The following is a 17731-nucleotide window of genomic DNA, read 5'->3' as shown; positions in this document are numbered from 1 at the left end:
GGTGCACATTGTGAATGAATTAATTAAAATATTGTTCTACTGATTCAGACATTTTTAATAAAAGATCATTTTTCTTCCATTGTGATATGTGCATATTGTACATGGCACAAATGACTTCTTTGTTTCATAGTTAAAATCTAACTGAGTATTGTACTCTGGCCATGTGTAACGAGGGAACTCTTAATATAGTTAATGTACTGTATGTTGTTGGATTATTGCAAAAATCCACTCACAAATACATATTATGCGTATACTGTCTGTATTTTTAACACAAATTCTTCTTAGGTCTGAGCAAACTGTACATACAACTGTAGATCAATATATGATTAGTGATCTTTCACAGAATACAGTATATTCATGACAACTTGATTATTACAGTAAGTTAGTTATAATTAAGATCAGTATTGAACAATGACAAAGCCAATAAATCAAACAAATTTAAAAGCAAAAAGATTACATGCCAAAAATACATATAAAAATAGTTCCCATATATAGCTCTTTAAAATGTTGTTTTACAACTCATCTGTTATAAGGAATGCAGTTTATATTCTTTGCATTAAATCAAATGTCAATACTTTCCATGATTAAACAAACAAAACTAAAATAATAGGCCTTAGTAGATTGCTATATATACCTCCAGTATTCAGTAACACCTAACAGTATTTTAATTTAAAATCCAGGGCTATCCAGTCAAAATACTTTTTTTGTGTATATATATTTACCCTTTTGAAATTTGGAAGAACTATCTGTACCACCAGCAACCACCTATCCTACAGCTTATTAATTTTCAGTGCAAGGAATTTTTATTCCAAACTCCACACAACACACAAGTCAACTTAGCAGCTCTATTTAGCTATACAAAGACACAAACATGATCAGCTTTGGATGCTAATCTATTGGTCTCAGTCAGAGTAAAATCTTTCAAGAACTCGGAACTGAAGAGTGTCTAATGTAAAAACCAAGCTCACATAGGTGGAGGCCCATTTGTGTAACTGAGCATAGGATGAAAAGAGTGAGCGAAGTTGTTAGACTGGGAGCAACTGTAGTCCTCCTCAGACATAGGCACCAGACAGGCCAAGGCCACCAATAGCAGCAATAGCAGCTGCACAGGCAGTGCGGCCCAGAGGACTCGTTGGAGGAAAGTTCTACACCAGGAGGGCGACTCCTTCTCCTCAGAATGGGAGGAATCGGATCCAGCGACGCTGAGAGACCTGCTCGCACAAGGGACACAACAGATCAGGCAGACACATTCAAATGCAACATTTATCTATCTGGGCTAACTGTAGCACACTGCTACTTCTTTGCTATGTACATCTTCTTTGCTACTAAGATCCAAGTGGACTGCTGTATAAAATATATATATATACACATCATAATCATATCCTGTCTTTTTCAGGGATTTCCTCTGCATTCACACATATTTGCCAGATTAAATATCATGCACCTTGAGTTAGAATTACTGACTTTCTATTTCACCAAATAACATCACCACAATTTCAGACAGGTTTAGCTGCTCAAGCCAGACAAAGACAGCATAAGTCTGAAGATAACGCAAGGTTTTGCTTATATTTAGCAACAAAAAGGTTATTTTAAAAGAGCGTTTATCTTTCACATTGTTGTTAGAGCTACTACAATGCATGCCAAAAAGAAAGACTGCTGTCTAGCATTTGTTCTGGAAAAGCAGCTGCAGTGCCACATGTAGGTTTCTTTTAGAATATCAGCATTCGTTCCAAGAATTTACTCCATACAGTATCAGGTTAAAGCTAGCAGTATTACAATCATGTTAGAAATCCTAAATACAACATTCAGAATCTATTTGCAGGTACTAAAGAAAAGGTCGTTATCTACAGTGGGGCAAAAAAGTATTTAGTCAGCCACCAATTGTGCAAGTTCTCCCACTTAAAAAGATGAGAGAGGCCTGTAATTTTCATCATAAGTACACTTCAACTATGAGAGACAGAATGGGGGGAAAGAATCCAGGAAATCACATTGTAGGATTTTTAATGAATTAATTGGTAAATTCCTCGGTAAAATAAGTATTTGGTCACCTACAAACAAGCAAGATTTCTGGCTCTCACAGACCTGTAACAACTTCTTTAAGAGGCTCCTCTGTCCTCCACTCGTTACCTGGATTAATGGCACCTGTTTGAACTCGTTATCAGTATAAAAGACACCTGTCCACAACCTCAAACAGTCACACTCCAAACTCCACTATGGCCAAGACCAAAGAGCTGTCAAAGGACACCAGAAACAAAATTGTAGACCTGCACCAGGCTGGGAAGACTGAATCTGCAATAGGTAAGCAGTTTGGTGTGAAGAAATCAACTGTGGGAGCAATTATTAGAAAATGGAAGACATACAAGACCACTGATAATCTCCCTCGATCTGGGGCTCCACGCAAGATCTCACCCCGTGGGGTCAAAATGATTACAAGAACGGTGAGCAAAAATTCCAGAACCACACGGGGGGACCTAGTGAATGACCTGCAGAGAGCAACAAAGGCTACCATCAGTAACACACTACGCCACCAGGGACTCAAATCCTGCAGTGCCAGACGTGTCCCCCTGCTTAAGCCAGTACATGTCCAGGCCTGTCTGAAGTTTGCTAGACAGCATTTGGTTGATCCAGAAGAGGATTGGGAGAATGTCATATGGTCAGATGAAACCAAAATAGAACTTTTTGGTAAAAACTCAACTTGTCGTGTTTGGAGGAGAAAGAATGCTGAGTTGCATCCAAAGAACACCATACCTACTGTGAAGCATGGGGGTGGAAACATCATGCTTTGGGGCTGTTTTTCTGCAAAGGGACCAGGACAATTGATCCGTGTAAAGGAAAGAATGAATAGGGCCATGTATCGTGAGATTTTGAGTGAAAACCTCCTTCCATCAGCAAGGGCATTGAAGATGAAACGTGGCTGGGTCTTTCAGCATGACAATGATCCCAAACACACTGCCCGGGCAATGAAGGAGTGGCTTCGTAAGAAGCATTTCAAGGTCCTGGAGTGGCCTAGCCAGTCTCCAGATCTCAACCCCATAGAAAATCTTTGGAGGGAGTTGCCCAGCGACAGCCCCAAAACATCACTGCTCTAGAGGAGATCTGCATGGAGGAATGGGCCAAAATACCAGCAACAGTGTGTGAAAACATTGTGAAGACTTACAGAAAATGTTTGACCTCTGTCATTGCCAACAAAGGATATATAACAAAGTATTGAGATGAACTTTTGTTATTGACCAAATACTTATTTTCCACCATAATTTGCAAATAAATTATTTAAAAATCAGACAATGTGATTTTCTGGATTTTTTTTTTCATTTTGTCTCTCATAGTTGAGGTATACCTATGATGAAAATTACAGGCCTCTCTCATCTTTTTAAGTGGGAGAACTTGCACAATTGGTGACTGACTAAATACTTTTTTGCCCCACTGTAATATCAAGATTTTGAACACAGTATTAATGTAGAGGCTTCACTTTTTATGGTATACAGTTCAAAGAAAAGTCTTGATTTATATATAATTTCAATATCTACATTTTTAATTTGACTCATAATAGCCCTTTGCGAGAGCAGCGTTTGAGGTGCTGGGGTCACTGAGCCTATATACTACATTGTAATGGCTTCAACACTTGCTAACACTTACAATGTCCCAACGTGCCAAGCTATGCTCTACAGATGGAGAACTGGGAGAATAAAACCACAGATGGCAGATAGGAAGGGGAAGAAAATGGTGGATTAGTTACTCAGAAGATGTGAGACACAAGAAAGAGAGGAAGAGAATAAAATAGGCTGCTGCCAAGACTTTGTTCATTGCAGACACTTGCTGGCTACAGGGACGATGGAAAAAAAAATGCTCAGCAGCAATAATATTTTTCAGCCACAGATTATAAGCAGAAAAATACAGCATTGAGATGGTACTGGAAGAAACATATTAAATAGTACAATATATTTCTCTGGTGCATGTCCTCCTGTATGTCATCTGTCTAAGACTCCTAGGCTAAGCAGTGTCTAGAAACACAGAAGGTGATGGAATCCACTGGCATGAGCCTTTAGGTAAGTTCTGCAATGGCACTTAAATAAATAAAGGTCATCTGACTGGCCTGGCATTAGTCACAGGCACAGGGTTAATAGATGTTGAGATCAACCCAGCAGATGACAACATCTACAGTCAGGTCATGGGTTGATTTCCATTATCTTCCAGGTGTTCTAGAAACCAGGAGACAGGTACCTGTAGTGTGAACTGCTCACAGAGGGTCCAGGCTGTGACAGACTACTTTTGCCCCGTTTCTGTTTGCAATGAACAGGGGGGTAAAAGAAAGAAAGAATGTTTCAGTCCAGGCAAATAAAGACAAAGCTACTGATGAAAGAAACCCAAAAGAAAACCAGAAACTCAAATGAGAGGGTGACAGGAATTCTCTGAAAGCAAAGAAACTGGTTCATCAAAACACATTATAGCAGAAAACCCTAAAATACTGAAAGATATATGAAATACTGGTACTTTTATGTAGAATTCTAATTTGAAACGTGTTTCACGTATTGTATAGAACTACAACTTTCTGTTTTAATATTACTGAACCAGTGTTCTTTGAGAGTTACTACATGGGAGTATAGAAGGTCCATGAATACAAGCAAATGTGTTGGAAGAACTAAACAAGGCAGAACATGGGGTTGTAAAAACAGAATCACATCTTAAGTTCTGAATTGGTTTAGATGTGAAGGAAGAGGGCAGGGTCTGAATCTGGAGGGACACTGATACTGCACAAATATATTGAGGTGTCAAGCGTGTCTAGTGGCAACGTTCTAGGGACATCAGGGACACAAATAAAAATGTATTGCCTTAATGTGATAATCACTTTCATCCTTGCATAGCCCCACAGAATATTAGGATGGTTTGTTACCGATCGATGGCGACTGGGAGTGCTTCGTCCAGACACAGGACTCAATGAACCAGATGTGTCCAGTTCATCAGCAGATGACCAAGATGACAGATCCTGACAGAAAGAAAATATATGGGGAAACTAATCAATTTATGGTGACCAATTTTTATCCAAACCTTGATTTAAAAAACTGAACAACAAAAGCAGCCTTTTGGAAGACAGCTGCTAGCCCGTATTAAAATTCTAGTAACCAAACACAGTGCTGAGATAATAGCTTCATAAATGGTTTACTAAGGGATAAATTTCAAATTAACTTGCACGGCAGCTGAATCCACATATAAAACAAAAATACATGTTAACTTTGAGCAGCAATTGGTGGTAATAGGTGCATTATGAAAACGCTGCGACAAGAAAGTACTGTATTATTCCATATTTCACGAGTCTAACTGATGTACTGACCTGCTGATTGCTGGTGATGTCCAGAGTTTTATCCAGCTCTCTGATGTCTCGTGTCACCTCTTTCAATAGCATCTTGAGGCGGTTGCCAATGACGTGCACCTTCTCCTTGGCTTCCAGGCACTCACTGCCCTCTGAGTGGACCAATAGCTGCAGAGACATGTCCTGCAACGACGCCACCTTCAGCTGAGAGTCGAGCAGTTCCCGACGGATTTGCTGGTATGACCAAGCAAAATGAGATTCACTACTAGTTATAGATTTACAAAAGTACATACTGGGCACTCAAACATTGATAAACCATGCTGTACCAAGAGGGTTTTATGATGTTCGTGCAGAATGTCAGTGTCCTGACTGTGATCGATGGGGATGATCTCATTTCTCCTACGATCAATATTCTCCAGCCACAATAACAGACCATGACTCATTTCATGGAAGTCCTGCAGGACAAAGGTTTATTGTCTACTGTTAACATTTCACTGATAGAATGAGACACCTACAAAATGACTAAATCATACCTACTAAACCCCCCATTTTTAAAAGGCATGACAGAGTGGTCAATTGTTTATTGTAATAGAAGTTGGCAGACTTGCCTGGCAATGCATTAGTGCATCTTGGAGAGAGCTCCTCCATTCGTCGAGAGAGCAGGTTAGCCGCTCCCATCGGTTATTCATTTCCTTCAGTCGGCCCTGCAGCTCTTGAGAATCCTCAGTGTCTGCCTGTACAAACTCAGAACTGCACAGATTTATGGACAGCACTATGGCCTTGCGCTTGTCCACAGCCTTCTGGAGTTCCTGAAGAGTAAAGTGAGACTATTATTGAAGAAATCCTGGAATATAAGAGAGAGAGAAATGTCACACGGAGTACGGTTTAAATGCAGTCAGTTTGGGCAATTTGGGACGGCTGACCTTGAGTTTCTTGATGCGCAACTCAATGGTGTGGATATCAGTGCTAGCATCCAGCCTCTGCTGCTGCTCCAGCTCCTCTTCAGCCTGGTCCAACCAGGTCCATATGCTGTTGAGGTCGGAGTTAAATTGTTGCCACTGCTGCAGGTTCTGCTTCATGCGTAACTCTTTACTGAGAGCCTGAGCCTGCAGCAGTTCCCAGCGCTCAATTACTCCTACAGGGCAGTGGCAGAGAAGAATAAACTACTGAGTTATAAATGTACGTACAGTATATAAATACATGACCCAGCAAATACATGTAGACAATATCACATTGCAGAACAAACAGTTAGATGTTAAATAATCTAATATTTCCTGACACAGTGTGAGACTTGAGTATGAGTACCAGAGGTCTGTGATTCTGAGCTGCTGGGGTTCACAAACCCTGCCAGCTTGTGTTCTTCCTCCTTCAGCTCACAGCCGACCCTCTTCACTGTGTCAATACTGTCACGACACTCGCCAAGCAACCGCATCTGCCAAAGCCAGAGAGAACAGTTCAATCAAAGAATGCAGAGCAAAATCTACATGAGGTATTACTAACACCTGCCAAAACCACTCAGTAAAGGCCTGGTCCCACTGGCCGATGGACACAAAACGTATGCAAAAAGGACACAGCGGACGAGCAAAATTTCGGGGGTGGCTCTATCCGTTTTCATCCGCTCCAGAAATGGACAAAATTGGCGAAAATTTGCGAAAACAGAACGGAAAAGAACGGGCGTGGGTAGTATATAGCGGGGATGTTAAACGCATGTTCATAAGAAGCCTAGCGGATGAAAGCGGATGGAAGTGGATGACAGCTCCGAAGGGGTTACCGGTGATAACTGAGAAGCGGACGCATAGCAGAAAGAGCGGATGCATAGCGGATGAAGGGGATGCATCACGTACGCCTAACGGAAACAAAGGGGATGTTGCGCGGATGTATATCGGATGCAGACCGTTCACTGCGCATGCGGGGGGTATGAATTGCGTCTGCTCCGCGGATATAAAGGGATGCAGCACGCACGCCGTCAGCATAAAGCGGAAAGACGTGCTGGCGGCTACATCGATACATCTCTACTGAGATCCAGATGATTTTCTCCCCCTTTTTATACAAAATATCGATTGTCCACTAGGTGTCCTTCTACATACTCTAGACATACTCCAGACATCCTAAATATACGAGATACATCCCAGATATAAACGCTTTGTCCGTTTTGAATACTTTATATACGAGATGCATACGCTTACATCCTTTCTATTTCCGTGCTACTAACGATGAATAGACGTTTCATGTACCTTATCTTTCCTCCCTCTTTCCGTTTTCAGCTGCAGCGGATGTGAGTTGCGAGGATGCCCAGAGGATGCAGAGAGGATACAGCAGACGTTTAACGGATGATAACGGACATAGAACGTTTGTTGCTCGTATATGTCGCGGATTTACATCGTACACAGCGGAAAGTTCATCCGTTCTAAAAGTTTTGTGCAGCTGAAAACTTTTTGCGCGGATGAAATCACAGTGGACGGATGCTCGATGGATAGAGCGTATGAAGCACGTATGCAATGAGTACACAACGGATGCATAGCGTTTTCCAACGGATGGCAAAGATTTTTTTACGTTTTACATCCTCTTTGCATCCGTAAGTGCAGTGGGACCGGGCCTTAATGTAAGTCATTTTATACTGCAGTCATTTCACTGTAGCTCCATACTTCAGCTACGAGAGAACCCATGTCTCTAGAGGACTCACATAGCCCATGTAGGAGGCATCCAGCTCAGGGCCAGTAGGTGTACGGCTGCGGATGATGTTCTCGGTCTGCTGGAGGTGGAAGTGGCTCGTGTCAAGGGCTTTTGCAAGCTGCCGGAAATGAGTCTCAAGAGAGGCAGCCTCTCCTGCAGATGCACAAAGCAGTTACCATCAAAATCCAAAAGGTATCTGAACGTGCACTTGGACAACAGCTGAAGCCAAACCATAGACTAAAACTATCACTGCTGTATGCCATGCTTTGTGATATGCCTGTGATTTACAGCTAATCTCCACCAAAAACACATTAAAGTTGTACTGGGTTTGGACTAAAATGAGTTTATGGGCATTGTTCATAACTCTCTACAACCATTATTAGCATGATTTTATAAATAAATTTTATATCCACATATTTAGTTTTACTGAGCTTGAATGATTTGCTATATGTTCATAAATGTTGAGTTGCAGTTGTTAGGGATTGTGAATAATACCCAAGTGTTTAGGAAATATACACAAAGGAAAAGAAAAACACTTTCAGCAAACACAAAAAGCATCAATCACATATTTTAATTCTACGTGCAGTAGGTTAAACTGTGAAAATTAACCCACAATAAAATAAGGGAAAGGGGGTTAGAAGGTACTGCAGCTAATGGCAGCTATTTGATGGCTGTGTTGTGATTGGGGTTGTGAGTAGAAACTGAAAATAATCAAAGTCCCAAGCGGTAGGCTGTGAGTAAATCTCTCATACTGAGTTATGCGCCCCACCACGGAAGCATGGTGTGGCATCTGTTGCCTACCAGAGATGGATCTCAGTGTTTTCTCTGTTAGTTTTACATATGCCTCTGGGCTCTCTGGGATCACTACATCTGGAAAGAGACATATACAATGCACACAGCACAGTTTTGGCAGTAGGTCTTAAATTTGACTATAGGAAATTACTGATAGATGGTTTCAATGATTTGACATACATAATACTGCAAATTTATCAGTACAGGTATTACTGATAACAGTTTAAAACAGATTCAGATGTCAGATTATGTTTGGGAAGAGCATGGGGCTGTTCTATTACTACTTAGGTCTCCTAATTACGAAGCACTACAGCTGTCGGGTCAGTTCTCGTATTTTAAACGTAACACTATGCAATCGCAATGTAATTTAAACACTCTTGTTTACAGACCTTTATGCTATTTACCAAAGGCTGAATAAGATGTGCATACTGACCTGAAAGTGCAGATCCTAATCCCTGAACATATGCTCCATCCTTTCCCTCCTCTCCTTGCTCTGAGGATCTGGTGGCGCTCTCTAGGCCACGACTCAGATCATAGTCGTGGTCCCATTCTAGGGGGATGGAGTCAACACTAGCTGGAGTGTCTCGGCCTGACTGCTCAGCCCGAAGTGGGGCAGCCAGGGAGGCAGATTGGCTTGAGGAGGGTACCGGAGAGAGTTGACTATCACCTAGACGTTCACTCCATGGAAAGCTGGACACATCACCCGGCTCGTCTAAATCATATTCCCGATCCGAGTAGGAAATGTCATGCTCATCATCTGTGAACTGCAAATACACAGGACTTACCATACATCATGCTAAAATTTCATCCAGTGGAAACAGTCAGTAGTGAAAGGACAAGTTGTATAAGTACAACAGATATCTACACCTGTATTTATCTTAGCAGGACTAGTTTAAAAAACATTTACCTGTACCGGTAGACGGATGAGTTTCTTGTAATAACGTTCCACTCGTCCAAATACTTCCTGGCAGTAGCGCTGTAACTCTTCCAACTCTTCTTCAATAACTGCAGCATCTAGAGGCTCACTCTTCTCTATCAGTGCCTCCCCATGCTGCAAGATGTGCTCAATCTTGGTTGTGTTCAGTAAGATCTCCTGCTGGAATGCCTACATGGATGACCAAAGACCAAAGAAAACAAAGACAAAGAAACATAAAACACACATACAGAGTATATTCACATTTTGTGAATATAAGGGTAAAGCAGTAAGGAGTTCATGCTGATGGCTCAGTGGAGACTCACCCTGAGCTGTTTGATTTTGGCCTGGACATCACACTCAGAAAAGTGCTCAATGTTAGTTAGCTGGAGGTCCATCTCGGTTAGCCACACCAGTATGCTGTCTCGGGCTGTCTCAAACTCCTCCCTTTGGCTAATAAAGTGCTGCAAAGCAAACAGGATACAACCAAACTAAACAACTATGTAACCAGTTAATTGGAGCATATAAGATTACATTTTAAAACATTTTACATTTTGGGTGTTTTTATAACCTTTATATTTTCACTTAAAGTTTAGTTTGGTTTTATATATTCTATGGATTTGATGTTTTCTAAACTGCTGCGCTGTAGATTTAACTCGTGAATTTCAGTTCAAATGTGTAAGGCAGGTGGCACGGTGGTGTAGTGGTTAGCACTGTCGCCTCACAGCAAGAAGGTTCTGGGTTCGAGCCCAGCGGCCTGCGAGGGCCTTTCTGTATGGAGTTCGCATGTTCTCCCCATGTCTGCGTGGGTTTCCTCCGGGTGCTCCGGTTTCCCCCACAGTCCAAAGACATGCAGGTTAGGCTCTAAATTGACTGTAGGTGTGAATATGAGTGTGAATGGTTGTTTGTCTCTATGTGTCAGCCCTGTGATGATTTGGCGACTTGTCCAGGGCGTACCGTGCCTCTCGCCCATAGTCAGCGGAGATAGACTCCAGCGACCCTGTACAGGATAAATGGATACAGATATGGATGTGTAAGGCATTTTCAACACCATTCTCACTGGCGAATGGATCTCACATGATGTGATGTGCACAGGATATCCACGAGTTGAATAGCTCGGCAAAAGATATAGTGATCCACTCCAAAAACAGTTTGGATCTGGATGATCCTTTAGAGGAATAGCTTTGCTTTGGAGCCATGAAAGCTAGTGATGATCTCAAACGGATCTTGGTTTAAATTTTAATTTAAACAGTTTAAAATCTGTTCATGCATCAGGATCATGCATAACAGTATATCGAGTGATTTAATATAAATCAAATATATTTAAATTTTTGCATAATTTTTTTTTTACATAAATCATGCCTAAATTTAAAAGCTAAACTCTCAGAAACGGTGCAGTAAGCGTACAGACCTTGAGTCGACGCAGGATAGAGGACACTCTTCTCTGCAGGTTATCCCAGCGCTGGTTTCCATCATGTGCCATCTCCCGTAGACGACAAGCTGCATCTGTGCGATTCTCTCGTGCCAACCGCCTGTACTGCTTATTAATCAGTTCAAGCTGGGTCAGGCTTTCATGCACCTGCCGCTGGAAAGTCTGTTTAAGAGTAAGTAATTAGAATAGGTTAATCGAGAGACCTGAAATACTCCATAAATATTTATAAATTTATACATCTACAAATATTTAGATTATTAGTTTCATGAAACTTAAAAAAGAAAAAAAATCACTGTGGGAATGCAAGTCTCATAACTTGAACCATACCTCAAATTTCTTCAGCTCCTCCTTGGCCACTGTGTAAAGCACACCAGAAGAGTTTGGTAAGGCAGCTGTTCTTTCAGACATTTCCAACCATTCCTCAAAATGGGAGAAGTCGTCCAGAAACTTCTGCCAGAGTCGCCATGTCTCTTCAATCCTGTGAAGAGAAAATCATTCAAGGAAAGAAAAGATTATCGTCCTGCAACTGTAGATGAATCACTTGTTTAGATTCACCATGATAAATTTAAACTCAAAATGATTAAACAATGCATTTAATTATATCTTTATCAATTAAACTAACTAAAACATTTTTTTTGGCATTGTAAAATGAAAGCTCTCGGGTCAAGCAGTCTTACTTGAGCTTTCTCTCCATGGACATGGCGCAGATGCTCCTCCAGCGGCGGTCCAGGCTGCGTGTGGCTTGTTGGATGGAGTCACATTCTGCGTCCGTGGCACAAGCATCACAGTCGTGAAGCAGCACCTCGCACAGGTTCAACACAGAGGCCACACCTGTGCTGTGCTTCTCTATATCTCTCTGCAGCTCCTAAAAATGCAAAGTATAAGCTTTGGTGCTATACCATGTTTTACTCAACAGAACGATGGCAGTTTTTGTGTCCATGAAATTAGATCTAATAGAAGCATGTGTAACTATACCTGCTGCAGGTCCAGTTTTCTCTGGATTTCCTGAAAGTCGCAGGTGTCATAGACGATAGGACGAGAGAGCTCTGTCTCAATGTGGGCCAGCCAGGAACGCAGGCTGCTCATGTTCTTATCCAGCTGCTGCACAGCTACCAGAGTCTCCCTCAGTTTTTTTGTCCTGTTATGGACGATAGGATATGAGTCAGACACACAGTATACTCAGCATTACCGGAACAGATTAATCTTCCTAATGCAAAGAGTTCTGTATCAGGTAGCACACAAACTTAAAAAAAAAAAATCATACTAATAATGAATGGAAAGAGAGAACTGTTTTTCAGTTCTGTAGCCTATGTGGTCTTACCTCGCACCGATGAGGTCGAGCAGGTGCTGCCAGCGATCACTGACCTTGACGAGTTTGTGTTCTATTTCTGAGGCTTTACTTTCATGGCTAGCTCTGACTAAACGCTCTCCCATCTGCTGGAGCTGCTGCTTATCCTCCTGAGCAGCTGTTAGCTCTTCCTGGTAGTCCTGAAGAGACATACAGAGGAATAAGTCAGGCCAACTCTAAGTGATCATGGCACATATTGGTACTGTTTGTGAGTTTAGGCCTTTTTAACTGTACTTCCATCTACCATACATGTGATATCAGCTGATACCTTTCTGAGTTTCTCAATCATCTCTTCAATGCTGATGTCACCATTTTGGGAGACCTTGTTCTCCATATGTGTGAGCCACGCACACAGCTCTTTGTACTTCTCATTAAAGATGGCCCACTCATTTAGCTTCTCGCTCACTTGCTGCCGGCGCAAAGACAACTGCACACAGAGACAAAATAATACAAGCACTCTTAATGAAATGCACAATATTGGCATTTTTTTCCATATGTGTTACTGTAATACATACCTACCTATACAATTGTTCAAAATAAAATTTAAAAAAAGCAGATCGCTGCAGATGAGTCAAGCTGTAGCAGCAGCTTGCATAGGAAGAGTAAAGATCTACTGAAATGGTAACTGCTCCTAAAGTTATTGCTGTGATATGAAAAGCTTGCACACATCCTGTGGTCTATAGACAAACACACACACACACACACACACACACACCGGATGCCACTCAAACAAACCGACAGGAAGGCCTTCTCTACTGCACATTTTACTTTCAGTCTCAGAACTAATTACTCTGCATAACTTTTTAAATAAAAAGAGATTTAGAATGTATTTCAGGAAAGTAAATTTCCAGTGAGACTTTCCAAATTATGAACAATCTTAAACTGACTTGAAAATTGCATTTAAAACTAACAAATTGACAGTTTTTGATTGCATATACAATAGACTAGATATACTATAATACTGGTACTATAAGTGATATGACTCAAGTGAGAAAGATGAGAGCTTTACCAGTCCGCCTTTAAGTCACTGTAAGTGACTTACTTCTGGATGTTTTATATCTTAGTGAAAAAGGCCTGAAGCTGAGCTCAGGCATGGTGCAACATCACCACCTATCGGTAATTTAGATATTTACATCCAAGTCGTTAGATGTATTTAATTTGGAAAGTGAAGTAATATACATTTTCAGTATAAAGTTGTCTCATCTCATCTCATCTCATCTCATCTCATCTCATCTCATCTCATTATCTCTAGCCGCTTTATCCTGTTCTACAGGGTCGCAGGCAAGCTGGAGCCTATCCCAGCTGACTACGGGCGAAAGGCGGGGTACACCCTGGACAAGTCACCAGGTCATCACAGGGCTGACACATAGACACAGACAACCATTCACACTCACATTCACACCTACGGTCAATTTAGAGTCACCAGTTAACCTAACCTGCATGTCTTTGGACTGTGGGGGAAACCGGAGCACCCGGAGGAAACCCACGCGGACACGGGGAGAACATGCAAACTACGTACAGAAAGGCCCTCGCCGGCCACGGGGCTCGAACCCGGACCTTCTTGCTGTGAGGCGACAGCGCTAACCACTACACCACCGTGCCGCCAATATAAAGTTGTTGTTTTTTTTATTTGTCATATAACCTGTTTGATAATAAAAACAGTTAAGCACCTGGTGACAGATCTCCTCCCACTGGCACTGCAGCAGTTCAATGCGTTCCTGCAGCACACACAGGTCTTCACTGCTAATGTAGCTTGAGAGAGATTCTCTCAGCACTGTCAGATGAGCCAAGTCCTCTGTCCAACCATCAAACATGCTCTCCAAGTCCTGCATTCAACATAAGAGCTAATACTATATAAAAATGTATATGCTGTATCTGTCAGTATTTGAAAAAAAAAAAAACATCTGAGAATTTGACAATTTGGTTTTCCTGTTAAAGTGCATATCACGGGTAAATTCAGGAGCAAGATCAATGTAATTCTCCTATTTTATATTAAACTTTGGTCAAATATCTGTAACATTCTGCATTCTCTGCAATTTTTTTACCTTGCGCAATACCAGAAAAATTCAGTTGAAATCAAGCCATTTGAGGCGAATTGGTCCGCCTCTGAAAAAACTTGGCATTTGGATTTCCCGGCAAACACTGATTTTCGTGACGTCACGTGCGGGATGCCTCCCTCTGAATCCTACGTCAGCGCTGGTTTGTTTATGAGAAAACGACCTGGTGGTTTTCTGCAAATTTCTTCAACGTTATCGCGTAATTATTAAAATGGTTAACAGATGTATCGTAGGAGGGTGTAGCAACACCAATCTTGATGGGATTAGTACTCATCGTTTTCCAAAAGACCGGACAATGAGAGAGAAATGGGAGCGCTTGGTCTACACAGGCTGTGCACTGAAACCGTGCAAAGCTCGCGCAGCCTGCTGGCGCTTCCGCAGGTAACGTCACGAATCTGGCTCCAGACTCCCTTGGGATTTTTCCAGATGCATTTTATTATTTAATTTTTTTCTGCTGTAGACAGATGGCCTTGTGCAAAATTACCCTTCTGGATGAGTGTGTAAAGGGACATTCTTTCATATAAAAAAAAAAACGAAATTGGTCCAGAATATGCACTTTAATATCAACATTAATTACATATTAATAATTAACATTGCTGTTTCATTAGAACCACCTGTTCAAATCTTAGTATGGTAGTATTGCAAGTGGTACCTTGCATCGCATCTGTTCAGCCTGCAGCTCCTCATGATGATCTGGCAGAGGCTGAGAGAGCTGACGCTTAAAAGCCCGCAGTTTCTCCTGAGATCCTCCAATGCCTTCCTCACATCTCTGCCAATCCTGCTCACAAACAAATTTTTATTTCGTCACTTTCTTTCTGCTCATGATTTCCAGAAATTGCATACCAAGAAAGAAAAACTACTGCATCTTGGAATCATCTAAAAAAAATCTCCCTACAGTGCAATTACACAATAATGTAACAAAGTAGTAGTAGTAGTAGTAGTAGTAAAGTATAGTGCTGTACCCTGAGTAGGACAGCCAGCTCTCTCTTTTGCTCCTCCAGGCAAATGTTGGCATGTCTCCAGCGCTCCTGGATGCTGAGCAGCTCCTCATGCAGGGTTACCTCTGCCCGACTATCTGCAGAGAGCAAAAGCTGCCTCCCAGCCTCCACTGTCAGAATGTAACTGCCTTGCTGCCTCTGCAGTACCTTCTCTTTCAGCTACAAACAGAATACAAGAGTCATCAGGAGATGACATATCCTCCCGGCCCCCACATGAATCCCCACTCCAAATTCTCCTAAGTTTAATTAGTTGCCATGGAAATATGGAAAAAATAAAAATCACAGAAATCCCAAAATGTCAAAACGCACAACTCCTCCAGTCACTTAAAATAACTGTCAGGTTTTGTGAAAAAATTCCTAATAGTTTTTGAGTCATGCTCTGAAAACTAAAATGTTTTCAGACGGACAGACAGCCGGACGGACAGAGCGATATAGTTATATCCCCCCGCGTTATATCTCATCTCATCTCATTATCTCTAGCCGCTTTATCCTGTTCTACAGGGTCGCAGGCAAGCTGGAGCCTATCCCAGCTGACTACGGGCGAAAGGCGGGGTACACCCTGGACAAGTCGCCAGGTCATCACAGGGCTGACACATAGACACAGACAACCATTCACACTCACATTCACACCTACGGTCAATTTAGAGTCACCAGTTAACCTAACCTGCATGTCTTTGGACTGTGGGGGAAACCGGAGCACCCGGAGGAAACCCACGCGGACACGGGGAGAACATGCAAAGCAGGAAGTGCCAATCAGAGCACCACTCAATATTATTACAGTTAAAAATGTCATGTGCCTCCCAAAGTCCAACCCCTAGTTCTTGTCGCGGGAGGCAGAAACAGGCAAAGTATGGGATTGCCAAACAGGGTGAAGTATGGTGGGTAGGCTTCTACCCGGGCCGCTACGGTTGCCACAAAGGCCTGTTTGGAATAACCCAGAAACGTGCTGGCTAAAGGGGCTCTGGTGAAGCTGGGTGGGCCAATCCCCCACTCAGTAGATTACCGTACTGTTGATTACCGAAGCATCGACTAGAGGAAGACATCGGATCGAAATTGGGATGGAGGAGCCTTCATTTAGAAGTGCAAGAATGACACAGGGTAGACAAAGCCGAAAGGAATCTACACTGCCGAATCTCCTTTAATACATGGAGGCGAAGTGTAGAGGCGGAAATGTGGAAGGAGGGACACAGTTGGGGAAAGCTAGAAAAGATGGCCCAAAATCACAGAAGATGGAGGCTTGTAGTCGATGGCCTACGTTTCGTGAGTGAGCGAGAGGGCAATAAGTAAGTAAAAATGTCATGTGGTTACATAGCATTTCATTTCAGTTAATAGTTTCTAATAATTTTAATATTTTTAACAGTGTTAAACATTTTTGTTTCATTTTTATAGTTTCAGTTTTTGTTTTCCACATCATTACATGCAATTAAAAGGGTTTCCAACATCTATTACATTATGATTAACTGGGAACGAAGCCCAGGACTAACAGCATGACATAGGGAAAGCAGTGTGCTACATGGAGAGTGGTTCTGGTTACCTGCACAGCATCCAGCATAGCTCGGGCCTGCTGAAGTGGTACTGTAGATCCAGGCTGCAGAGCATCGCTATGCTGTGAGATCTCCAGTAGCCATTTGCGCAGCTTCTCTAGCATCTCTCTGTAGCGCTGCCACTGGCGAAGCAGGCTGTCTATGATTCCCCGACGCTGCTGCGCCCGCCTCACCACCCCCTGCCACTGGTTACTTAACAAGGCCAACTTCAGCTTGAACTCATCTCTACAAACGGGGTGGTTAGGATATATCATGTATCTCATGTATAATATAATAGGTACCTCTATAACTGCTCATTAAGTCCTTTTAATCAAACCTATTCACCTGTCGTCCACCTGTCCATGCTCAAGCATATGCTGTCCATCACTGATGATGGAGTGAAGGATCTGCTGTCTGCTGAACATCTCTGCCTGAAACAACTACATTAAAAAATAAAGATTAAAGGAGTTTTAAACCTTTTTATTTCAACCTTTAAAGATAAATTATTGGAGTCACCATTATTCCGAATGGCAATTTTGCACTTTTTTCTCCCTTAATGTTTTTTATAGTGTTTACAACAATTAGCAAGGACTAATGTTGTAATATTTATGCACATCAATAACATTATATAAAATTGAGATGTTCTTGAGCTTGTTCATGACCTACACTCACTGGCCATTTTAATAG

The 17731-nt window shown here is 41.9% G+C and overlaps 1 protein-coding gene across 8 annotated transcripts in view; it reads right to left on the bottom strand.

The window, feature by feature from the left end:
* Positions 1-78: 78 nt before the first annotated feature.
* The window catches only part of syne1b (spectrin repeat containing, nuclear envelope 1b), a 140832-nt gene continuing 123179 nt past the window's right edge, over positions 79-17731 (bottom strand). For 4 of the 8 annotated variants that reach the window (XM_060934445.1, XM_060934453.1, XM_060934446.1 and 1 more), the window contains 24 exons: positions 17390-17484; positions 17056-17290; positions 15486-15680; positions 15176-15301; positions 14137-14292; positions 12735-12893; positions 12440-12606; positions 12094-12256; positions 11796-11983; positions 11446-11596; positions 11098-11280; positions 10013-10150; positions 9681-9878; positions 9207-9537; positions 8783-8851; positions 7992-8134; positions 6614-6740; positions 6232-6443; positions 5917-6117; positions 5635-5763; positions 5330-5542; positions 4892-4984; positions 4222-4280; positions 79-1211 (listed from right to left, as the gene is read on the bottom strand). In XM_060934445.1, coding sequence (XP_060790428.1) covers positions 965-1211; positions 4222-4280; positions 4892-4984; positions 5330-5542; positions 5635-5763; positions 5917-6117; positions 6232-6443; positions 6614-6740; positions 7992-8134; positions 8783-8851; positions 9207-9537; positions 9681-9878; positions 10013-10150; positions 11098-11280; positions 11446-11596; positions 11796-11983; positions 12094-12256; positions 12440-12606; positions 12735-12893; positions 14137-14292; positions 15176-15301; positions 15486-15680; positions 17056-17290; positions 17390-17484 — 3978 coding nt within the window. In that variant the 3' untranslated portion in view covers positions 79-964. Of the gene's footprint in view, positions 1212-4221; positions 4281-4891; positions 4985-5329; positions 5543-5634; positions 5764-5916; positions 6118-6231; positions 6444-6613; positions 6741-7991; positions 8135-8782; positions 8852-9206; positions 9538-9680; positions 9879-10012; positions 10151-11097; positions 11281-11445; positions 11597-11795; positions 11984-12093; positions 12257-12439; positions 12607-12734; positions 12894-12985; positions 13122-14136; positions 14293-15175; positions 15302-15485; positions 15681-17055; positions 17291-17389; positions 17485-17731 lie in introns of those variants that run through there. The other 4 variants (XM_060934448.1, XM_060934449.1, XM_060934450.1 and 1 more) reach the window with 4 other exon arrangements.

This window comes from Neoarius graeffei, chromosome 11 (assembly GCF_027579695.1).
Source record: "Neoarius graeffei isolate fNeoGra1 chromosome 11, fNeoGra1.pri, whole genome shotgun sequence".
In the NCBI taxonomy this organism is placed as follows: domain Eukaryota; kingdom Metazoa; phylum Chordata; class Actinopteri; order Siluriformes; family Ariidae; genus Neoarius; species Neoarius graeffei.
This window is presented reverse-complemented; position numbering and strand designations above follow the sequence as displayed.